Here is a 23,194-nt window from a genome sequence, read left to right on the forward strand (position 1 = left end):
GTGGAAAGCGTAGCTGATAAACATGAAAAGCATGATGTGAGATAAACAGTAAGATGAGAGTTTTAATGTAGAAACGTGAACGAGAAAAGGATGAATAATAGACAAATAAAGAGGAGCCTAAACTGAAAAATCAGGTATGTAAGAAAATACAAAGCGTGAACAGAGCACTAAGTGTTGTAGGCATCCGCTAGACCATCTTCAGGACATTTCATATAATGATGAATGACCCTTAGGGAATTATGTGAATAAGATTTAAACTTGGTTCTGTCGTCCACGATCAAAAAACGTGGTGGCTAAATGGCCACCCACTTGTACCAGCAAGAAAGCGGCAAACCTAGAACAACGACCCTTAATGTGGTCATTGATAAACCTTCTTGTGCAAAACACTCATCAATCGGAATCCTGATGGGGATCGATTTGCAAGAAGGGCTTGATTTACAAGACGTCCTTTGGACTCTTCAGAGTCATCGGGACGTCTTGTATATCGAGCCCAGTCAGGATTCATGGTGGATGACCGAACCAAGTCTAAATCTTATTCACATAATTCCCTAAGGGTCATTCATCATCTATGATCTATATTCACTAGGGTCTCAGATGGCTACAAGACTCATTCCACTGGTGCCCCCATATTTATATCTTTATCTGCAGGGGCGTAGCTTGGTCAGTAAGATTACGGGGGTGAACTTCAGATTTTCCAACTATCACGCTGGCATATAATGTTAAAATACAATATACAACAAGCGAGGTGTTCGAGAGGGGCGTAAGGGGCAGTGGAAAGGGGGAGAAATATGGACTGGTAGGAGTATTTAGTGAACCAAAAGACAATATTTTGAAAAATAAGCAATATTTTCGAGGACTTTCAAAACAAAGAAAGAGAGTGTGTGTGTGTTTTTGTCTGTGTGTGTAAAACTTCTTGGTGAATTCTTAGACGCCTCTCCATACCTGACTGAAAGCACCTGTGCCTAACTATGTATCAGAAAATACATGTTCGAGGCATGTGGGCTGCTAAATTCATATCTTAGCATTAGATCGCCGCCTAGTGTTGGGTCCGGATGATCGCACATTGTTGTCCTGGAAGAGTCTTCGAAGTATCCTGAGATAGGTGGCTCCTCCCCTGGACTACAGTGCGCATGGGCATCGGCTCCATCCCCAGATTGTTTTTTTCCGCCATTGGGTTCGGATGCGGTCTCGACCTCTCTCTGTCGGAACCGAGAAAAACTAACTTTTTAAGGCCAAAAGGCCTTGTTTTCATAGCGTCGGTATTGTTTGCGCACGGTCTCGAGTTCTTCCGTCTCTTTGAGTCGGATTCAGCAGAGTTTTGTCACTCTTCGGACATCGAGGCCTTCTCAGCGCGACACGACTGCAACTTTCCAGCATGGAGCGGAGTCCGTTTAAGTACTGTCCGCTCTGTGGGTCCAAATACCCACATATAGATTTGCACCCCGTCTGTAACAAATGCCTTTCACCAGACCATGACGACGGAAAGTGCAAGGCCTGTGCACAATTCAGGTCTAAGAAGACTCTCAAGCTTCGGCGCGCGGTGCGCCTGGAGGCCAAACAAGCGGCCCCGGATCCAGAAAATATCTTCGGCGACCAAGAAGAGGAGGACCAGAGTTATCATCTCCAAATCTCCCCGCCCGAGACGGAGGTCGAGGCGGATCCGGTAGACGACGACGGAGTCGTGGGTCAAGGCCTTGAATACGTCGACGAGGTAGGGGACGTCGAAGAGATTTATGGGGCCGCGGAAGATAGCTCAGGGGACGAGCTATGCCCCGAAGGTTACGAAGAACACGATCGGGTCACGGGATCGCCTCTTGGCCTTACCCAAGACCCCGTACCGCAAGCCACGGCCCCGCCTTCAGGCCCGGCCACGGACACACTTGCTGCGCAGCCCGTTTCGAAACCGAAACCTACGGTGTCAACAACACCTAAAATGGCCGACCCGAAAACGAAACCGAAACATATGGACTCGAGCGTTCCTAAAATGGCTGCCGTACCAATAAAAGCTACCGCACCGGCTACTTCATCGACTCCGTCGGCCTCCGGTCCACAGAAGTCGAAGAAATCGGTCGATTCCACAGGGTCGAAATCGGCGCCAGAGGAGGGATCCTCTAAAAAGGGTGGTCGGCACGGGTCAACCGCTGTTGCGACACCGTCCAAGCACGCCAAAGCCAGCGGCACGGCTCCGGTTCCGACTGGGACTTCGTTAGTCGGACGCGTGGTGGACACGGAGGCGACACATGCACACGGACCGAAGGCTGGCACGTCTGCGCATCGGTCCAAAGACTCTGGGTCGGCGGCGGCAGCATCCTTGTCCAAGACTCAGAAGGGCCAACAAGACGTCGGATCCGAGGGGAAAGTCAAGCCATCCTCGTCGGCGCCAAAGCCCACTGCAAGTGAAGCGTCCCTCATCGCCTCTTCACTACAGAGAATCAGGGAGAAGGCCTCTGCTACGTCGGCTCCGATGCCATCGCCACAGAAGCCGATGGACGTTCCGGCAAAGCCTGCGGGTAAACTTCTTTTCCTTCTGCCGCCAAAAGAGGCGCCGAAGGCCTTTTCAACCAAATCGACGCCAAAGAAGTCGGATTCTTCAACGGCAGGGGCACTTTCAAGTCGGGTACTCGACTCAGAAGAGGATTCTGAGCGTTTTATCGACGCCGACACAGGCAAATTAACCCTTTACAAGAGGAGGATCACTTCAGAGCCAGTGGACTCCTATGTCATCCCCCTGAAGAAGAAAAGGCTTCCTCAAGACGCTTCAAGCCTCATAGAACCTATTCAGCCTCCTCCAAGACGGAGCCCTACCCCCTCACCAGATCACTCTGAGGGTGAGGGATATGATGAGGATGACCAATACACCTTCCCCATCAATGAACCAGATGCACAGCCAGATTCATATGATGACATTGGTGACCAGGGCACCCAATGTGTGGGGCAAGACCCACAGCCTTTCAGTGCACGTGCATCCCCAACAGAGGACTCTGCAGGTTTTCATGCACTCATTGAGAGGGCAGCTGCTAATCATGATGTGGACATGCATGCTGACCCAGTTGAAGAAGACTTTCTATTTGACACTTTTTCAGTCTCTGAAAGATCAGTGAAGACGCTGCCTATGCTCAAAGGAGTCCTCAAGCATGCTGCGGACATCTTTAAAGTGAGGTTCCGTGACGATTTTACTCGTGTTTGTAACATTGTCGTAAATACATAATTTTGGTATCAGTGAACCGCAAATGATCCATTTAGTATATCCTGGTGTTTTCGCTATGCTACGAGCAAGAGCACTCCAGTTACAAACACATTTCTGTTCTACCCGTGGCATCCATCTTAGAACACGGAAGCCATTTTGTATTCCTTGCCCTCACATAGTCAATGGACACGCAATGACCTCTTTCTTCATTAAAGGACACGTAGGCTTTAACCGGCGATTCACCTTGCTAGTGACACGTGCACCTTAGGCCAGCAACGCTGTAGTAGCATGACTCGGCAGGAACTGCCTCCCCAGCCTGAGGCCAGTCCTGCTATACTGGTTCTTGTGTTCGTTGGCCTGATCATGATTAGGCGGCCGAAGCTGGTAACCGTGCCCATTTACGACCCACAAACATTTCTTATCCTGTCTTTCTATCTTCTACACCTGGCTCTGCTCCTTTCCTTCTGGGCCTTTATTAGGGGGAGGTAACGAAATTTACGATGAGGCGGTCCGGGTCTTGAATGAAGAATTGACATGGGATTATGATGGACTAGTGGGAACCCCTCATTTGTAATGTTTTGACATCAGATACTGTTGACGATCCCTGTGCAACGCCAAATATTTATTGTTTAAGACACGAATGTTTAGAACTGTGGTAACATGTAAAGAATTTGCCTGAAGCCCAATATTTAGTATATAAGGAGCAACCCTCTTTGTACAAATCGAACAGGCTCCTAGACACTGCCCATGTGTAGTTTCTGTGACTTCTGTGTCCCTGCAGTAATAAACCTTTGGTCTTTGACGCCACCATCGAGAAGCCCGTGTTTCTGTTTGTTTGTGCACCAAGACAGGTGGAACTCCGGGGTCTTCGGGTGTTATCCCTGACACCTCTGGACGGAACCAAAAAGTCCAGAACTCCATTTGGCGCCCAACGTGGGGCGACGTCATTCGGTACCGGTCCAAAAGCCTGAAGAGTTCGAGGAGCTTCGTGTGAAGATTTCAGAGGGAGGCGCCCCACTTCATCGATCCCGGCATATCGCAAAAGTGGCCCCGACGTTCTCTTCCACGAGGGTTCCCGTTCAGACGGCTGCAGTGGTCCGTTGCCTTGACCGTCGCCCTGTCTTGGACCCGAGGTGCAGTCCTCAGTACGGCGAAACGTGACGGGTTTCTCCTTGGTGACGTCTTCAGTGCCTCAGTTAAGTATTCAGTGGTTGCTAGTTGGTTATTTTGTAAGGGTTGCTCCTATTTGGATAATCCTTTTAGTTCTCAGTTCAGTTCAGTTCTGTAAGGTTATCACTGGTTATTCTGGTTACGATAATCATTCTGTTCAGTTCAGGTATCGATACATTTGTCAGTTCTGGTAGGCCTAAGTTCTTGGTTCGAGTGCGCATCTTTTCTGTTTGTGTCTTGTTTGTTTTGTGTTCCGGATTATAAAATGGTAAGTCGGAAAAATTGTATGTTGTCTTGTTTTAGTTGCAACAGTGATTCCCAGTTGGAGGACTCGTGTTTGGTTCCTCCGATTGGAACTCCCCTTTATGATCTATATTGCAAATTTGGTGTGGGCCCTATCTCTTATAACGAGGTATGGATCCGCTACACAGAGAAAGATGGTGTCCTTAGTTGGCCACTACATGGTAGTTTTGAACCTGAAGTTCTCGATAATCTAGAAAGAAGGTTGTTTAAGAAGAAAGCCCGGCCGGCAATGTTTGATTCTTTCCGTTATTGGCGAAAAGAATCTAAACAGAGAGAAATTAAAAAGTTGAAGAAAGAACAGAAAGAGCAAGAGTTGACTTTAGAACAGTCTGCTAGGCAGCTGCAACTCAACGAGTCTGAGAAAGCGATGGAGGTGGCCGATAGAGAGCGTAATTTAGCGATAGACAAGTGCTATCCTGTTTTGCCATCGAGTACGGCTAAGATAGTAGAGGACCCTGAAAAGGATCCCCTGTTGTCTTACTTGTTACGATCACCCCCACCGTATGCACAGGGTGCTACGGCTCCACCTATACCGAATGTTCAATTACCGGTTGCTGGACAACCTGGTGTCCCTGTTCCCGCTCCCCTGAATCAAGTTCCTGTACCTCCTGTGGTCAATATTAATGTTCCTTCGACAACCCCTCTTCTAGGGTTGCCGGCTTCTTTACCTATGCCTGTGTCGCTCACACCTGCTACTTCACAAGCTAGTTTTCCTGCTACTCCTACTGTTCCTGATCTATCTGTTCCAACTGCTACTCTATTCACTGCCTCTGTTAATATTATGACTCCGCTTTCTGTTCGTCGAAGAATCACTGATTCTGTCTCTAATATTCTATCTCCCTTCTATAAAACTCTGATTCAGACTCCTACCTCTGACTCTGTGCAGAGACGTAGTCAGCTTCCCAGTACTGAAGAAAAAGGAATATTAGATTCCACTGCTCTTAGATGGGTTTCGAAAGTTGGAAGATATAATGTACAAAATGTATTAGATACATTTATGCAATGGAACGAACCGACACAACGATATGTGTTCGATGAAATGTGTTTCCTTCTACATGAGGAATTGGAAGAGGATGACCCTGAATCAAATCTAGGAGAATTAATTAATGTTCAGAAAGAGTTTGCTGCAGGTATGATAGTTGGACAAAATATAAAAGAAGCGATGGAACTGATTCTAAGTTATAGGAATGACTCATCCCTTCGTTCACCGAGAGAATTAGAGAAACGTAGTACGAAACGAAATCGTCAATATCCAATGAGAGAGGTTCCACCAATTTGGCGTGAAGCTGTGCAAGCTAATGCAAACCTTGGTATTGCAGCCGCTCCGGCCCAGTTCCAGAGAGTCTGGATACATATTCCATGGAAGCGAGCTGAAGTATTAGCAGTGAAACAGGCCTTGCCAGATCCGCGTAAAAATCCTGCAGGGTACTACAAAGAGTTGGCTCAAACAGTTGACGCTTGTGTATTGAATCTTGCTGACATAGATCTGTTATTTGGTAATGTAGTACCGCAACCAATTTGGGCTAAAATTCGTAAAGAGAATCATCCAGTTGCCCTAGGTGGTGACTGGGCAGCTATAATTGCAGCGGATGGTCAACAAATAGGTGGTTCCAAACCTGAACCTTCAATTGCTAATTTGCCTGGTAGAATAATCGATTTAATGAAAACCTTGATGCCAGCATTGCGCGTTAACTGGGACAAATTGTCCGCGTGCAAACAAAAGAAAGACGAAAGCGTCTCCGACTTTTTCACAAGATTCGAAGAGACTTTCGTGGATCATAGTGGTCAGGATATGAGCACAGAAGGAGGCCAAAGATTATTCGTTGATAAATTTGTGCACAATCTGTTGCCAGAACTTAGTGGTAAATTAAAGAATTCTGAAAGTGCGTGGGCTGTCTCTACGACTGCGCAAATACTTGCGACTGCTCAGTACTATGAAAATAGGGATACAGAAGAGAAGGAAAAATCAGATAAAAAGACGAAAGATTTAAAAACTAAAGTACTTTTACAGCAAGCTTATCCGCCTCGCATGAATCAGACGAATATGCAGCAAGGGTCATATCAAAGAACGGATTATACTTTTCAAAGGCCACAATATCAATGGAATCAATGTGCTTATTGCAAAAGGGAAGGTCATTACAAAAGTGAATGTCCAGTTCGAACGCAAAATAATGCTGCGGCAGCTCAGAGAGGTCGTGGTAGTTCTATGCAAAACTCTAGAGGTCGAGGACGAGGTGCTATGCCTCCGCAGACGAGTGATCGCCCCTCTAATTATTTCGATCAGCGAAATGGACAATCTGCCCAACAGAATAGGTCTCCACAGTATCATGTCGAAGACTATTATGAAGCTAGTGAGGAAGTTCAGCAAGGTGAATACTAGGACAGCCATGGACAAAAAGAGGGAGTAGTATCAGTTCCAGTAGATCAGAGTGGGCCTTATGTCGCAGTAGCAACATCAGGTATAGTCGAACCGTTTCTGTTGGATACTGGTGCAGCAAAAAGTTCTATCATTCATGCGAAACTCCCTGGCGCACCTTTGTCTGGCTCAACAAACGTTTCAGTAGGTTTTTCGGGCGCCCCTGTTCATAACCCTGTTTCTGGTCCTTTGTCTATTTCTGTTGGACCCCGTCAATTGAAAGCACCCCTGATTTTGACGACAGGTTGTAACGAAAATCTGCTTGGTTTAGACTTGTTAAAACGCCTGTACGCGACATTGTACTGTTCTCCAGCAGGAGTACAGCTTACGTTGGGTAAAAGAATAATCTCCCCGATGTACTTGTCGATGGATGCGCTCCCACCAGAGCTGCGTTCACTCCCTGATACTCTTTGGGCGACTGGTCCTAATGATGTAGGTCTATTGGAAATTCCACCCTATGTAGTAACTTTGAAAGCAAATGTCAAACTTCCACGAATTCCACAATACAGAATCTCTAGTGAAGGCGAGCGTGCGCTCCTACTGATAGTACAAGACCTGATCAAGAAAGATGTTGTAGAAGAGACTAGAGGAAATGTCTGTAATAGTCCTGTACTGCCTATTTTGAAACGAACTGACCCTACAAAGCCTCCAGTATATAGGTTCGTAATTGATCTCAGAGAGGTTAATAAAATTGTGATCCCACAGTTTCCTGTGGTTCCAGACATTACTGCATTGTTAACGTTGATTCCTGCTACAGCAGCATGGTTTTCGGTTGTCGACTTGAAAAATGCCTTTTTCAGCATTCCGATAGCCGAGGAAAGCAGAGATATCTTTGGTTTCTCTCTAGGAGGACGAAGTTTTAGATTTAAACGCGCTCCACAAGGTTATTGTGAAAGCCCATCCATTTACAGTCAAGCATTAAAAAGCCAGTTAGATTCCTTCGTACTTCCTCATGGTTCTGCTTTAGTACAGTATGTCGATGATCTTCTAGTGGCTGCCGATGACAAGGAAACTTGCAAAACAGCTACGATTTCTTTATTGCATCACTTGTCGGATTTGAATCACAAGGTGTCACCTTCGAAAATGCAATACTGCTGCCAAGAAGTGACCTACCTAGGTCATCTCTTGTCAAAGGAGGGAAGGAAGTTGACCCCAGAGAGAATAAAGGCAATTACACAGATGAATGTTCCTAGCACGCAGAGAGAAGTACGTGCCTTTTTGGGTATTACCTCATATTGTAGGCAATGGATCCCAAATTTTTCTCTTCTAGCAAAACCATTGGTAGCCTTGACTGGGAAAGGTGTTCCAAGTCCGGTACCATGGTCTGCTGAATGTCAGCAGAGCTTTTCTGAGTTACGAAATGCACTGTGTTCAGCACCTGTATTGGGTACACCCGACTACAGTAAACCATTCACACTCTACGTCCACGAGAGAGAAGGTTGTGCATTGAGTGTTTTGACGCAGAAATTTGGTGATAAACAACGCCCTTGTGCGTATTTTTCATCAACATTAGATCCAGTAGCTAGAGCATTGCCTAGTTGCTTGAGAGCTACAGCCGCAGCTGCAGTTTCCATTCGACAATCTGCTGGTTTAGTAATGAACAACATGCTAGTAGTCATGGTTCCTCATGCTGTGGATACACTCATGAACCGAACCAAGACGCAACACCTTACCAGTGCTAGATTATCAGGTTATGAACTGACACTGTTAGCTAGTCATATTCAGATCAAAAGATGCAATGTATTGAATCCAGCAACATTGTTGCCGACTAGCGAAGAGTCGAGTGATTCCGAACCACACGACTGTTGTTTCAGAACTGAGGAAGAAACAAAAGGACGAATCGATCTAAAAGACACTCTGTTGTCAGAGCCAGATGGCACGTTGTATGTTGACGGGTCTTGCTTCAAATTGGAGAATGGTGATGTGACTGCTGCTTATGCAGTAACAACTTTGAGTACGATTGTGGAGACGGCAAGAGTGAGTCAGAATTCTGCCCAGGCTGCAGAATTGATCGCGCTAACAAGAGCGTGCGTTTTAGCTAAGGGAAAGAGAGTGAATGTGTTCACAGATAGTCAGTACGCGTTCGGCGTGGCCCATAGTTTTGGCCGTTTGTGGAAAGAAAGAGGTTTCATTACGTCCCATGGGACTAAGATTCAACATGGTCAGCTAGTTAATGACTTGTTGGAATCTCTAACCTTGCCGACTGAAGTTGCGATTGTGAAATGCAGTGCTCATAAAGCAATCACGGATGATGTTGGTCGTGGGAATGCTTTTGCTGATGAGATCGCAAAACAGACAGCTAGAAATATGATGAGTAGAATGTATGTTGCAACGTCTGCAAGATGGATTTCTGAGTCTGGAATGTGTGAAGACACAGTGGAAAGCGTGAGGGAAATTCAGAAAGAGGCGACTGAGGAGGAAAAACTTGCATGGAGGGAGAGCACGGGTAAATTGGACTCGAGTGGGTGTTGGATTGACTTGTCGGAACAACAGCGTTGGATGTTGCCTGATGCGTATGTGCTTGCAGTAGTAACGATGGCACATGGAACAGCGCACATCAGTTCAAAAGGGATTTGTAAGATGTTGGCTCCGGTCTGGAAGAATGACGGGATTAGTAAGTGTGCAGAGAGAGTGGTGAGAAATTGTATGGTATGCTTGATGCATAATCCTGGCAAGGGAATCCCCACACCTGCAGGTCACTTCGCTCCTCCTTCCTGTCCCTTTGAGGTGATCCAGCTAGACTTCATTCACATGGATCGTTGCAATAATCTGAAATACGTCCTAGTGGTAGTTTGTGCTTTCTCCAGATGGATCGAAGCATACCCACTGAAGGACAATACTGCCTTATCCACTGCCAAAATTCTTCTTAAAGAATACTTCCCCAGATACGGAATGCCACGGATTGTATGGTCAGACAACGGAAGTGAGTTCGTAGGGAAAGTTATGCAGAGTGTGTGTGCCGGCCTAGGGATTAGACAGAAATTTCATAGTGCGAATCATCCCCAGTCCGCGGGTTTAGTCGAGGGTTACAATGGCACCCTTAAACTGAAACTCGCTAAGATACAAGCATCCACGGGTTTGTCCTGGCCAGACGCATTGCCTTTGGCTTTGCTATCAACAAGAGCAACTGTACATTCTAGAGTAGGGCTTAGTCCTTACGAAATAGTTTTTGGCCGTCCTGCAAATGTTTGGGGGGTACCTAGACCGAAAGAATTTAAGCAGCTGGAATACCCAATGTTAATTGATTACCTTTTCGACTTGACTGCTAAATTGAGTCTTATTCACCAACAGGTTTTCGATGCATTACCAAAGCCACCGGAGAGTCCAGGCCATCAGCTGAAACCGGGTGATCAGGTGGTCATCAGAAACTTTGCAAGAACAAAAAACCTTCAGCCCAGATTTATTGGCCCATTCCAAGTCCTGCTAGCAACGAGAACTGCTATTCGTGTGGCCGGAAGGAGAAATTGGATCCATACGACTCATGCTAAACGTGTGCCTCTGCCACTTCCTTACGACAACTGGGTAAAGAAAGGAATCGGTGCCTCTGAAACGGAACAAGTCCCCAGGTTCATACCTTTCAGCGATGCAGAACTGATCACGGATTCACCAAATTCTGACTCTCCTCCTGAAACTGCTCTTTTGAACCCTGAACATTTGTCATCCACACCCAATGAACGTTTGCCATCTGCACCAAAAGAACATTTGCCATCTGCGAACGTGAACATTGCAACGTCAGCTGAAAATACATTGTTTCCAGATCAGACAGCTCCTGCAAAACTGAGATACAACTTACGTTCTCGCAATATGGACAAATAAAGCAGGAAACTGCCTATTTTCAGATTTGAATTTGCTATACATTGCCTCCAGCCAGGAAGTTTGCTAATACTTTGTATTGTTTCTTTTGTTTTAAAATTGCCTTGCCGTCTGGGTAGCCGTAGGGTCGTGGCTGTGTGCCTAGTTGAATCTGCGGGGGTCCGACACAAGGTCGATCTTTCTGTTAGTTCTGGGAACTCCCAGGGCTGATAGAGGCATTTTCATCTACGTACACATCATCAGTGGTCGCGAACGGTCGTAGAAGATGGAGCTTCCTGAGCTGCAACGAGAAAATGTAATTTATGTTCGCAGAAATAGACTGAACAGAATACTACACAGCCAATGCTTTCTAATGCAATGTGCAGTTACATTTTTAATTGTTTTGATAACGTTGGTGGGTGGAATCGTCTTTGGTGTACATTTGATTTTTATGCCAGTAACTACAGTACCTCCCCTTGACCCTACTACTTCTACGGTTTCTTCTATGCATTCTTTTCACTCATTTCCTGAACACGAACAAGCTCGACGCTCAGAATTTATTAACAATACATTTGTACAGCTCTTGCATCAACACCAACTGATAGTTAATACTACAGACTGCTGGGTGTGTGGCTTGATACCTCACACTATGGATAAAGGCATTCCCTATCTAGTCTTGCCTTTCAGCTATAATGGATCATTTCAGGCCTTTCAGACCATTTTTTCATATGCCCTTGAGACCTATCCTTCGCGTCCACCACGGTCCACTAAATACAACTCAGCCAACAAAGCTTTAGTCCAGGGAATTATTGATATGATTAAAGACGTCAATAATACTCCATCTTATCCTAGAGATGAATTACTGGTGTATTTGAGTTGGAACTCTACAGAGTATCGCCTTAGTTTGGGAGAAAGCAAGCGTAAAAGCTCCACTTCAGTTTGGGTCGTGCCTCACCGAGGTCAGGTCTGTTTGCAAGGAAATGGGAGAAATCCGAGAGCTCAGCTAGGGAGGAGTGAGTGCGTTGAGACTTACGTATTTCCGTCTAACTCCTCCCCTGCCTTTCTGACTGCTAGGGGTACCTACTTCATTTGTCAGGACAGAGCATATACATGGCTGCCTGCTGACTTTTCAGGTTCATGTTATATTGCTCGATTGTTACCCCCGACATACACTGCTTCTTCAGATTATCACAAAACCAGAGTAGTAAGAGGTGTCTTCAGCAAGGAAGATACCGCCGGTCAAGAAGCTGGAGACTTCTTCAAGGGTTTTCTTCCGTTTTGGGGGCCTATGGCCAATAGTAGAAACCTTCGTCAACTAACACGGGTAGTTGAATCTACAATTACAGAAACTGCTGGTGCCCTTAGTAACTTAACAGCTGAGCTTCAGGCGGATCGTCTCATGACGTTGCAGAACCGTATGGTTCTAGATGTAATACTTGCAGATCGAGGTGGGGTATGCAGAATGATCCAATCAAGCTGCTGTGTCTTTATTCCAAATAATGCTCCAACAGTCTATGAAGCCATCTCTAAGCTACATAAAATTTCCGACTCTATACACGTAGATAAGGGAAACTGGTCCTTCATGGAGTGGTTTTGGACTCTGGTATCAGCGTGGGGATGGAAGGTTCTGATGGTCATTGGTGTCATCCTAGTATTTCTGTTCTCGTGCTGTCTTATTATCCAATGTGGTCCCGCTCTGTGTAGCCTCTGTGCTGCAACCTGTTTCAGAAAACCACCTGCATTAGGAGAAAAGGCACGAGACAGGATGATGATACAACAACATGTCACTGACCTAATGAGCATAGAATTAGACTCTGACTCTGATATAGACTGAGTAATTGCCTATGTAAGGGCAAAAGGAGGGTCTGAGGTTCCGTGACGATTTTACTCGTGTTTGTAACATTGTCGTAAATACATAATTTTGGTATCAGTGAACCGCAAATGATCCATTTAGTATATCCTGGTGTTTTCGCTATGCTACGAGCAAGAGCACTCCAGTTACAAACACATTTCTGTTCTACCCGTGGCATCCATCTTAGAACACGGAAGCCATTTTGTATTCCTTGCCCTCACATAGTCAATGGACACGCAATGACCTCTTTCTTCATTAAAGGACACGTAGGCTTTAACCGGCGATTCACCTTGCTAGTGACACGTGCACCTTAGGCCAGCAACGCTGTAGTAGCATGACTCGGCAGGAACTGCCTCCTCAGCCTGAGGCCAGTCCTGCTATACTGGTTCTTGTGTTCGTTGGCCTGATCATGATTAGGCGGCCGAAGCTGGTAACCGTGCCCATTTACGACCCACAAACATTTCTTATCCTGTCTTTCTATCTTCTACACCTGGCTCTGCTCCTTTCCTTCTGGGCCTTTATTAGGGGGAGGTAACGAAATTTACGATGAGGCGGTCCGGGTCTTGAATGAAGAATTGACATGGGATTATGATGGACTAGTGGGAACCCCTCATTTGTAATGTTTTGACATCAGATACTGTTGACGATCCCTGTGCAACGCCAAATATTTATTGTTTAAGACACGAATGTTTAGAACTGTGGTAACATGTAAAGAATTTGCCTGAAGCCCAATATTTAGTATATAAGGAGCAACCCTCTTTGTACAAATCGAACAGGCTCCTAGACACTGCCCATGTGTAGTTTCTGTGACTTCTGTGTCCCTGCAGTAATAAACCTTTGGTCTTTGACGCCACCATCGAGAAGCCCGTGTTTCTGTTTGTTTGTGCACCAAGACAGGTGGAACTCCGGGGTCTTCGGGTGTTATCCCTGACACCTCTGGACGGAACCAAAAAGTCCAGAACTCCAAAAGAGCCTACCAGAGCGAGAGTGGTCAATCCACGTATCGAAAAAAAGTACAGACCAGCACCTGCGGACCCTTCATACATTCGGGGACAGTTGCCACTGGACTCTCTTGTGGTCGCAAATGCCAGGAAACGGGCCAACTCCCAGACGACGGGTGAAGCTCCTCCCCCGGACAAAGAGTCCAAGGTGTTAGAGGCAGGAGGCAGAAGAGTAGCTGCTCAAGCTGCCAATTTTTGGCGTATTGCAAATACACAAGCACTCTTAGCACGTTACGATAGGGCGCATTACGACACCCTAGAACAGATTATACAACACCTGCCTCCGCAGTTCCAAGAGGGCACCAAACTGCTTATAGAGGAGGGAAAACTGATCTCCAATGCAGCCATCAAGTGTGCACTTGACGCCGCAGACACAGCAGCTAGGGCTATCAACACTAGCGTCATGCTAAGACGACAAGCTTGGCTCCGCATATCGGGGTTTAAACCAGATATCCAGACGACCATACTTAATCAGCCAGTCAATCCTGATAGACTGTTTGGTCCAGATGTTGACACCACCCTAGAAAAAATTAAAAAAGACACCGAAACTGCTAAGTCAATGGGGGCCCTACAGTCACAACAGTTTCGTGGCAATAATTTTCGTCGCTCAGGTGCGCGTGGAGTCACCAGAGGACAGATGGGTCAACAATCGCAATTCTCTAGAGGTGGAGCACAATCCTCGTACACCAAACAGAACAAGGGGGGTTACCGAGGAAACAGCACCAGAGGACGCGGCAGAGGGAACAACAACTCCCGCTCCTCTACCCCAAGCAAACAGTGACTCTCTGTCACTACCCCCCGACCACTTGACACCTGTCGGGGGGAGACTGCAGCAGTTCCTGCCCGTCTGGAAAAACATCACCACAGACAGGTGGGTGCGACAACTAGTCCAGTACGGTTATTGTCTAGAGTTGAAATCCACTCCACCCAACATTCCACCAAGGCAAAGGCCTATGTCCGCAGAGCACTTGCACTTATTGCAGCAGGAAGTAGTGGCGATGCTGCAAAACGGCGCAATCGAGCTCGTGCCAGTGGGACAGGAAGGCACAGGAGTATATTCCCTGTACTTCCTTATTCCAAAGAAGGACGGATCTCTCAGACCCATTCTAGATCTACGTCCCCTCAACCTGTATATACTGTCAGAACATTTCCATATGCTTACACTCCAACAGATTCTTCCCTTGTTAAACCAAGGGGACTTCTTAGCAACCTTAGATCTCAAGGATGCTTATTTCCACATTCCACTACACCCGTCCCACAGGAAATACCTCTGGTTCACTATCCAAGGCAAGCATTACCAGTTCAAGGTCCTACCCTTCGGAGTCACCACAGCCCCAAGGGTGTTTACCAAGTGTCTGGCGACAGTAGCAGCGCACCTCAGGAGGCAGAACATCCATGTCTACCCCTACCTGGACGACTGGCTCGTTCAAGCCAAGTCGGAACAACAGTGCGCCGCGGACATGTCGACTACCATTCACCTCCTTCACAGTCTAGGTTTCTCGTTGAACTACCCAAAGTCGCATCTTCAGCCGGCACATGTCCGGCAGTTTCTAGGTGCGACAATCAATACCCTGACGGCCATGGCGCAACCAAACCAAGTCAGGATAGACGGCATGCAGTCTCTCATCCAGAAATTCAGACCACAACACTCACTTCCAGCGAGAGTGTTCATGCAGTTGATAGGCATGATGGCCTCCTGCATCTTCATAGTCCCTCACGCACGGTTACATATGCGCCCGCTCCAGGAGTGCTTAGCAAATCAGTGGACACAGGCTCAAGGACAATTAACAGACCTAGTGTTGGTTACCAGTCGGACATACGACTCTCTGCATTGGTGGACTCCACACAACCTTTGCAAGGGCCGACTGTTCCAGGAGCCTGTGCCTCAGATTATCCTGACAACGGACGCATCTCTCCAGGGATGGGGAGCTCATCTGCTCACTTACACAGTGCAGGGACTATGGACGACGCAGCAACAGAAGATGCACATCAACTATCTGGAACTGATGGCAATCTTCATGGCGCTCAAGTCCTTCATTGTACATCTGTGCAACAAGGTAGTGTTAGTCCGGACGGACAACATGACCGCGATGTACTACATTCAAAAGCAGGGGGGCACCCACTCGCCACAGCTGTCTCATCTGGCTCAGGGCATGTGGCGGTGGGCCATTCAGAGGAACATCTTCCTCATGGCAGAACACCTCCCGGGCAAGGACAATCATATGGCGGATCTGCTAAGCAGATACAGCCATCAAATGCACGAGTGGGAGTTACACCCATCTGTACTCCACCCGTACTTCCTGCAGTGGGGTCATCCGGAGATAGACCTGTTTGCCACAAAAGAAAACGCAAAATGCCAACACTTTGCCGCCAGGTTTCCTCACCCACAGTCGCAGGGGAATGCGATATGGATGAACTGGTCAGGCAAATTTGCGTACGCTTTTCCGCCAGCCCCTCTGATACCGCTGGTGGCAAGAAAGCTAAGGCAGCACGCGATGACTCTCATCCTGGTTGCTCCAAAGTGGGCGCGCCAAGCAAAATGGAAGCGCTTTGTCATTTATTGTACAGCCAATGACATCAACCCGCTAGATGCATCTATCCCTAACATCATTTGCTATCTGTTGCATCTTTACAAGTGCAATCTAGCGTACACTTCCATTCGGATACATCTATCCGCCATAGCAGCTTATCTTCAGAACAGGCAGCATCTCTCCGTCTTCAGAGTGCCTGCCATTAAAGCTTTCCTTGAAGGACTAAAACGAGTCATTCCCCCAAGAACACCACCAGCTCCGGTGTGGAACCTCAATGTGGTCCTCACCAGACTGATGGGACCACCATTTGAGCCACTGCATTCGTGTGAACTCCAGTTCCTAACGTGGAAAGTAGCTTTCCTAATAGCTATTACGTCACTGAGGCGTGTTAGTGAGCTACAAGCGCTCACAATCCAAGAGCCTTTCATTCAGATTCATCCAAATAGGGTAGTGCTACGCACTAACCCAAAATTCCTTCCGAAGGTGGTGTCACAGTTTCATCTCAACCAAACTATTGACTTGCCGGCATTCTTCCAAAACCCACAAACGGTGGCGGAAAGAATGCTCCATACCTTAGATGTACGGAGGGCGTTGATGTACTACATAGACAGGACACAACCCTTTAGGAAAACAAAACAACTTTTTGTTGCCTTCGCACCACAACACAAAGGCAACCCTATATCCAAAGCAGGAATAGTTAGGTGGATTGTTAAGTGCATCCAAATCTGTTATCAAAAGGCCAAGCGCACTTTAACAATACCCCCAAGGGCGCACTCCACACGCAAATTGGGGGCATCCATGGCTTTCCTAGGGAACATTCCTTTAGAGGACATTTGCAGAGCAGCCACGTGGGTTACACCACATACCTTTACAAAACACTACTGTGTTGATGTGCATTCCAAGCAGCAGGCTGCTGTAGGACAGGCTGTTCTCAAAACACTTTTTCAGGTTTCTGCAGCTGGCACGGGCAACCGCCGCTGATGGAGGGACTGCTATGTATTCTATGCTAAGATATGAATTTAGCAGCCCACATGCCTCGAACTGAATATGCTACTTACCAGTATGCATCTGTTCTTGGCATGTAGGGCTGCTAACATTCATATCGCCCACCCTCCTCCCCGGTGCCTGTCGCAGCTGCAGACGTACTATTGTATTCAGTCATTAGCATGGACATCTTTTACACTTTTCACTCCATCTTCTGCCACAATGGCGAAAAACAATCTGGGGATGGAGCCGATGCCCATGCGCACTGTAGTCCAGGGGAGGAGCCACCTATCTCAGGATACTTCGAAGACTCTTCCAGGACAACAATGTGCGATCATCCGGACCCAACACTAGGCGGCGATCTAATGCTAAGATATGAATGTTAGCAGCCCTACATGCCAAGAACAGATGCATACTGGTAAGTAGCATATTCATTATTAGGGGGGTGTAACTCACCAAACACCCCCATCCCCCGAAGCTACACCCCTGTTATCTGTTGCCAGAATTTGTTTTTCACAAGAATCTTTCCAAGGCTGGATGGAGACATCACACACAGCCACCATCGGCCATGGACACTTTTGATAACAAGATGCCAGGGGTACAAAGAGACTTGGGAACAGGACATTCAGGATCAGGGAGTCTGCCAACCAAGCAACGAGACATTAGAATTAAATTAACTCCTGTCAATGATGAAATCAGACCCATGTATGTCACACTCAAACACTTCTCTGACACCCAGGAAAGTACAGTCACACCCTCTACAGCACGCGGACAGCCAAGACACCAAACAAATGAATTAGCTGACATTGACAAAGGGTCATATGGCTACCAATCCCCACTGTGATACATCCCGCAGAGACAACCCTAAAAATGTGTCACCTTTATATGGGTTCGGCCACTAGGTCACTATGACCATCCTTCGCCTCATCCTGCGGAGAATAACCAACATCACCACTTTCTCACTGAGTATGATCTGTTGACATGTAGCCCTGTGTATGAACCCTATGTGGACAACATTGAGACCACAGACACGTTAGCAAGCCATATTGCTAAGCGGCCACATATTTGTAAAATGTGTGCTGTATAAATAGCATGTCACACAAAATTTAAATCAGTGTGCCCAGTGACCCCATGACATTGAATTTTATCTTGATATCTCCATTTGGCACTGATTACTGCATGACCCCATGACCTGATATTTGCACTAATCAATGGTTGTTTGGACGCTGTAACTCATGATGGAGGTTCTCCCAGACAGCTGATGTTTGAGACATGACAGTTATCAGAATTCTTTGCACCATGATTCATACTAATCCACATTTTATATATTTTCACAGGAACTGGGATGGGCAAGAAACTTATTAGCAAAGTTGCAGAAGTAAGTCCCTCCATCCTGATTAATTATTGTATTACAGCAATAATATAATATTTCCTTCTAACACTGGTGTGGCCCCAAGCGCTGGCCTTGGAGGCCGGGTAAGAGGCTGCCCAACTTGCTGTGTATCATTGGTGGAGTGTATGTTGTTTATAGTGAGACTTTTGTGTTTGGCATTCGGTGTTGAGCAGTGGAGGGATTCAGTTGTGTCGCTGCAGACACGAAGCTTCATATAGGAGTTTGATACCAGAACATGAATATGATCTGACTTAAAATTTGTATACAAGATATTATTTGCAAAAGTAATGCTGCATCACAGTTAATAGAAAACCTGCCCCAGTGGGATGATATTTTTACAAAAAATACTTTGGATAATATTCCTATATATGAAAATTTGACATACGACTCAACCATCCGTGAAGCAGAAGGATACGGCTAGATAGAGCAGCTGTAGTGGTTATGCACCATCTCCATCATTTGTTTGATGAATGTGAATTTGTTGTGGGGTTAGCCTGTGTTGGGGTGATTTGGGGTGGAAAGCATGGTCAATGCATGGTAGTGCTGAAAGATTTTTGTTCAGAGAGAGGTTCCAGAGCTTGGTGTTCTGTACCACAAAACAGATCTTCAACCAACTTTGTGAACCTGGGGATGGTCATAGGTGGGGTTAGTCGAGATCTTATAATGCTTTTTAATTGGTGGCTGCGGAGTCAGTGTTATATAGAGATGGGTCCGGCGCAATGGATGGCCCGATGCAGAGCGCCTTGAGGGAAGTCTGTCTTGCATCCGGATGCTAGTGTCGAGCTGGAAGAGTGGGCGTGATGTGATCACAAATGCTGAGGTATGGAAGCTGTTTGTTGGTTCCTTGTTGAAGACCTGGAGTCTGCAGAGAACAAGACATGGGCCACTGGTTAGAATGTGTTGGTGTAGTTTAGGCAGAGAAAAACAAGTCAGCGGAAGCCTATGTCCTCTGCAAGGACCGAAGGTGTGGGATGATAGGATACAGAGTCACCCTACTGAAGAAGGAAAAGGTCGCATGGTGAGCTTGGAATCCATAATCACAAACTGGTTCCACAGCTTTGTTGTGGTATTCGGTGGTGGTTTAAGTTTCTGGGGTCAGAGGGTGGTGGGATTATACTGAGTTCAGCTTCCCTGTTTGAAGATTTCTTGTTTTATGGAGATGTGCTGGTGCAACATCCACCATATCAAAAAAACAAAAGGGAAAAAGAGGAAATTAGCCAGAGAGGGGCCCATCCTCCTTGTTACCTATATGTCAAACAATGAGAGAGCCTTTCTCTGTTCTTTTTGGTAAAACTCCTACGGGTGAAAAAAACTCAAGGCTTTTTGTTGTATAACCCTCGCCCGCCAGGGTTACGCCTTGGAAGCATGCTGCATCAAAGGTTTCTACCCGTTCTGCTGCGGAACGGGGCGTGCTGCTACCAGTGGAAGACACAGGAGCACTTCGATGGTAAATACCAATTGATGGATAGAGAGGAGTTGGAGGGTTTTGTTTAGAAGGGAGTTAAAACTACCTACCGATAGAGGAGCTATGCTTTATTCCGTCCTCCAGACGGTATGCTTAAAAAGGGAAGACAAGTAGAGGGTATGAGTGGTTTTCAATACCCTACTTTCTATTAGGTTGTGAGTTTGACATCTTTATTAATAATTTCCACTAATCAGTAGGAACTGCATATTTGCGGACAACATAAATTTAGGATGGTGCCAGACTGACTCCATGCCCCCCTGCAGGATATGTTGTCCCTTGGACCAGCTAGCTCACAGTGCCACCGTTAGCCCCCTAAACCCAGAGAGGGAGCGAACAACTCTGGCAACTACTGAACATGACAACCCTGTTCCCTCAGAAACTGCGGTGAGAGATCTAGGACCTTTCGCTCAGATACTCATGCTCTCTTTCGCTCAGAGAAATATACAAAGAATGCACGCAGGGTAATTTTTCAAAATGTATTGAACCAAAGTAATTCTTGTATATAAAATATGGGCTGAAATGATCAATAGACAGAAGCAGACAAAAGTTATATTAAGTGTTTAAAACTGAGTTCCACCATCTTGCTGAGACAACTTATATCTGCATACTTACACAGTATTATAACAATTTAGTGCATTTACAATGCAAACCCTAACCTACGACTCTAGGGTGTGAATGTATGGTCTGCCAAGAAACCACCTTCTGGATGATCTATCCCCTTTACCTGATGGGTAAGGATGTAGACTCCGTCTTGGTCACAAACTGGACACCCCTCATGGAGATGTCAGTCAGCTGCTAGGCGAAAGCTTCAGCATGGGACGACCCCTCGAAGTCAGCAGAAGCGTCTCCTCTGATTGTATTTGGAAACAAAAGAATATATATAGAAAAGAGCATCCTTACCTTGGGCTGAGATTGTGATCAGGCTGCCATTGTTTGTATTCTACAGATAGCTGTGTCACCATTTGGACATTATAACAAACACATTTGTATCACGCCGTAACTCCAAGGCAGTGTGATAAGTGTTCTCACGAAGTACTTCATGTCAGCGACGTCAGTGTTTCTTAGAAACAAACCCACGTGTCACAAATGCAAATATGTGTGAAAAGTCGGTGAGACAAAGTGATGGCAACTTTAGTAAGAAACGTGTACGTGTACAATAGCACTATTTCCTACCAAGCCTAACTCTGGCGCATGGCAAGGGGACTTGTTGAGATGTTCTTGAAAATATTTCTTGGCTTTGTGCAGTGGTCTGTAGTGTGAAATAATGAAATGGACATCATGGCAACCGATCCATGCCCTGGGTGCGAAACCCTGACATAAGACGGTGTGTAAGGTGGAGGGGACTAGATCCAGTGTATTACCTAAATTCATTGAGTGTAGTCACATGTGTGGTGAGGTCTAGAGAGGTGAGGAGTTCTAGAAAAGGCTTACTTTACAGTTTCAAGAACTAAGTCTCCTGGACCATTGAAGTCCGTAAAAGTCAGCGAGTGGGCTGCAAAGTTGAGGAATTCATCAATGGACATCATATAGAGAATCCAGAATCTATAGGAGAGGTCACAGAATGTGTTTTTGGGAGTAAGAGGTGTGTTGAGAGTGCATTGAAGGTGGTGTGGAATCAAATGAGTCTTCTCAGTGGCCAGAAGGTCGGCTATGGATGATGATAAATGATCAGCTGTTTCTGGTGAGTGTTGTGTATCCATATCTAATGAGCCAATCAAAGATGGTAGAATTGTTTTTGAATTTTTTAAATGATAGATCATTCATCCAGATTTTTTGGCATGAACAGAAATGGCTGTGAGTCAAATGCCAGGACATGGCCTAATGAGGATTAAAAACTGTCTTTTGATTGTGGAAGTGTGTAATTTAGTTACTTTATATATTGATTTGGTTGGGGTTGGGGTTGAGCAGTGTGGAACTTTTGTGGTTTATTGATGTAGGTAGATTCACAGAGGTAGGGTGAAGGTGTTAGATGGCAGACAGGGCAAGCTAAACGTAATAACAATTTAATTTACTTCCTGCAGGTCTGCATAGAGCGAAACTTCTGTCGGCTGCAGCTCGCAGCACTGGACTGGAACCGGACGGCCATAGACTTCTACATGAAGAAAGGGGCAGTGGACCTGACCACAAGCGAGGGCTGGCATATGATGCGCTTCCAGGGAGAAGCACTGAAGGGCTTGGCACTGAATGAGACCTGACACTGACCCTTTATGTCCCTCCCACAGGGCTGAAACCTGCCCTCAGACCATCCCCTATAAGTCTGGATCTGTATGCAAAGTCTATAACAAGCATTTACAATGCAATGGTTTTGCCTTTGTTAAAGTTAGAGCTATTGGCATTGCTCTTGACACTCTGAAGCTCCACTCTGAAGCTCCACTCTGAAGCTCCACTCTGCACTCTGAAGCTGCACTCTGAAGCTCCACTCTGCACTCTGAAGCTCCACTCTGAAGCTCCACTCTGAAGCTCCACTCTGAAGCTCCACTCTGAAGCTCCACTCTGAAGCTCCACTCTGAAGCTCCACTCTGCACTCTGCACTCTGAAGCTCCACTCTGCACTCTGAAGCTCCACTCTGCACTCTGAAGCTCCACTCTGCACTCTGAAGCTCCACTCTGCACTCTGAAGCTCCACTCTGCACTCTGAAGCTCCACTCTGAAGCTCCACTCTGAAGCTCCACTCTGAAGCTCCACTCTGAAGCTCCACTCTGCACTCTGCACTCTGAAGCTCCACTCTGCACTCTGAAGCTCCACTCTGCACTCTGAAGCTCCACTCTGCACTCTGAAGCTCCACTCTGAAGCTCCACTCTGCACTCTGAAGCTCCACTCTGAAGCTCCACTCTGCACTCTGAAGCTCCACTCTGAAGCTCCACTCTGCACTCTGAAGCTCCACTCTGCAGCTCCACTCTGCACTCTGAAGTTCCACTCTGAATCTGCACTCTGATGCTCCACTCTGCACTCTGAAGCTCCACTCTGCACTCTGAAGCTCCACTCTGAAGCTCCACTCTGCACTCTGAAGCTCCACTCTGAAGCTCCACTCTGCACTCTGAAGCTCCACTCTGAAGCTCCACTCTGCACTCTGCAGCTCCACTCTGCACTCTGAAGTTCCA

The 23,194-nt window shown here is 46.5% G+C and overlaps 1 protein-coding gene across 2 annotated transcripts in view; it reads left to right on the plus strand.

Annotated features, from left to right (window-relative positions):
• The window catches only part of LOC144797662 (thialysine N-epsilon-acetyltransferase-like), a 90,641-nt gene that overhangs the window by 65,688 nt on the left and 1,759 nt on the right, over positions 1–23,194 (plus strand). The window contains exons 5-6 of one of the 2 annotated variants that reach the window (XR_013603438.1): positions 18,574–18,614; positions 22,116–22,372. Coding sequence is in view for 1 of the 2 variants with exons in the window: in XM_078668378.1 (XP_078524504.1) it covers positions 18,574–18,614; positions 22,116–22,289 (215 nt within the window). In the remaining variant the exon portion in view is untranslated. Of the gene's footprint in view, positions 1–18,573; positions 18,615–22,115; positions 22,417–23,194 lie in introns of those variants that run through there. The other variant, XM_078668378.1, reaches the window with a different exon arrangement.

The sequence above is a fragment of the Lissotriton helveticus genome, chromosome 12 (genome assembly GCF_964261635.1).
Source record: "Lissotriton helveticus chromosome 12, aLisHel1.1, whole genome shotgun sequence".
NCBI classification, from domain to species: Eukaryota; Metazoa; Chordata; class Amphibia; order Caudata; family Salamandridae; genus Lissotriton; species Lissotriton helveticus.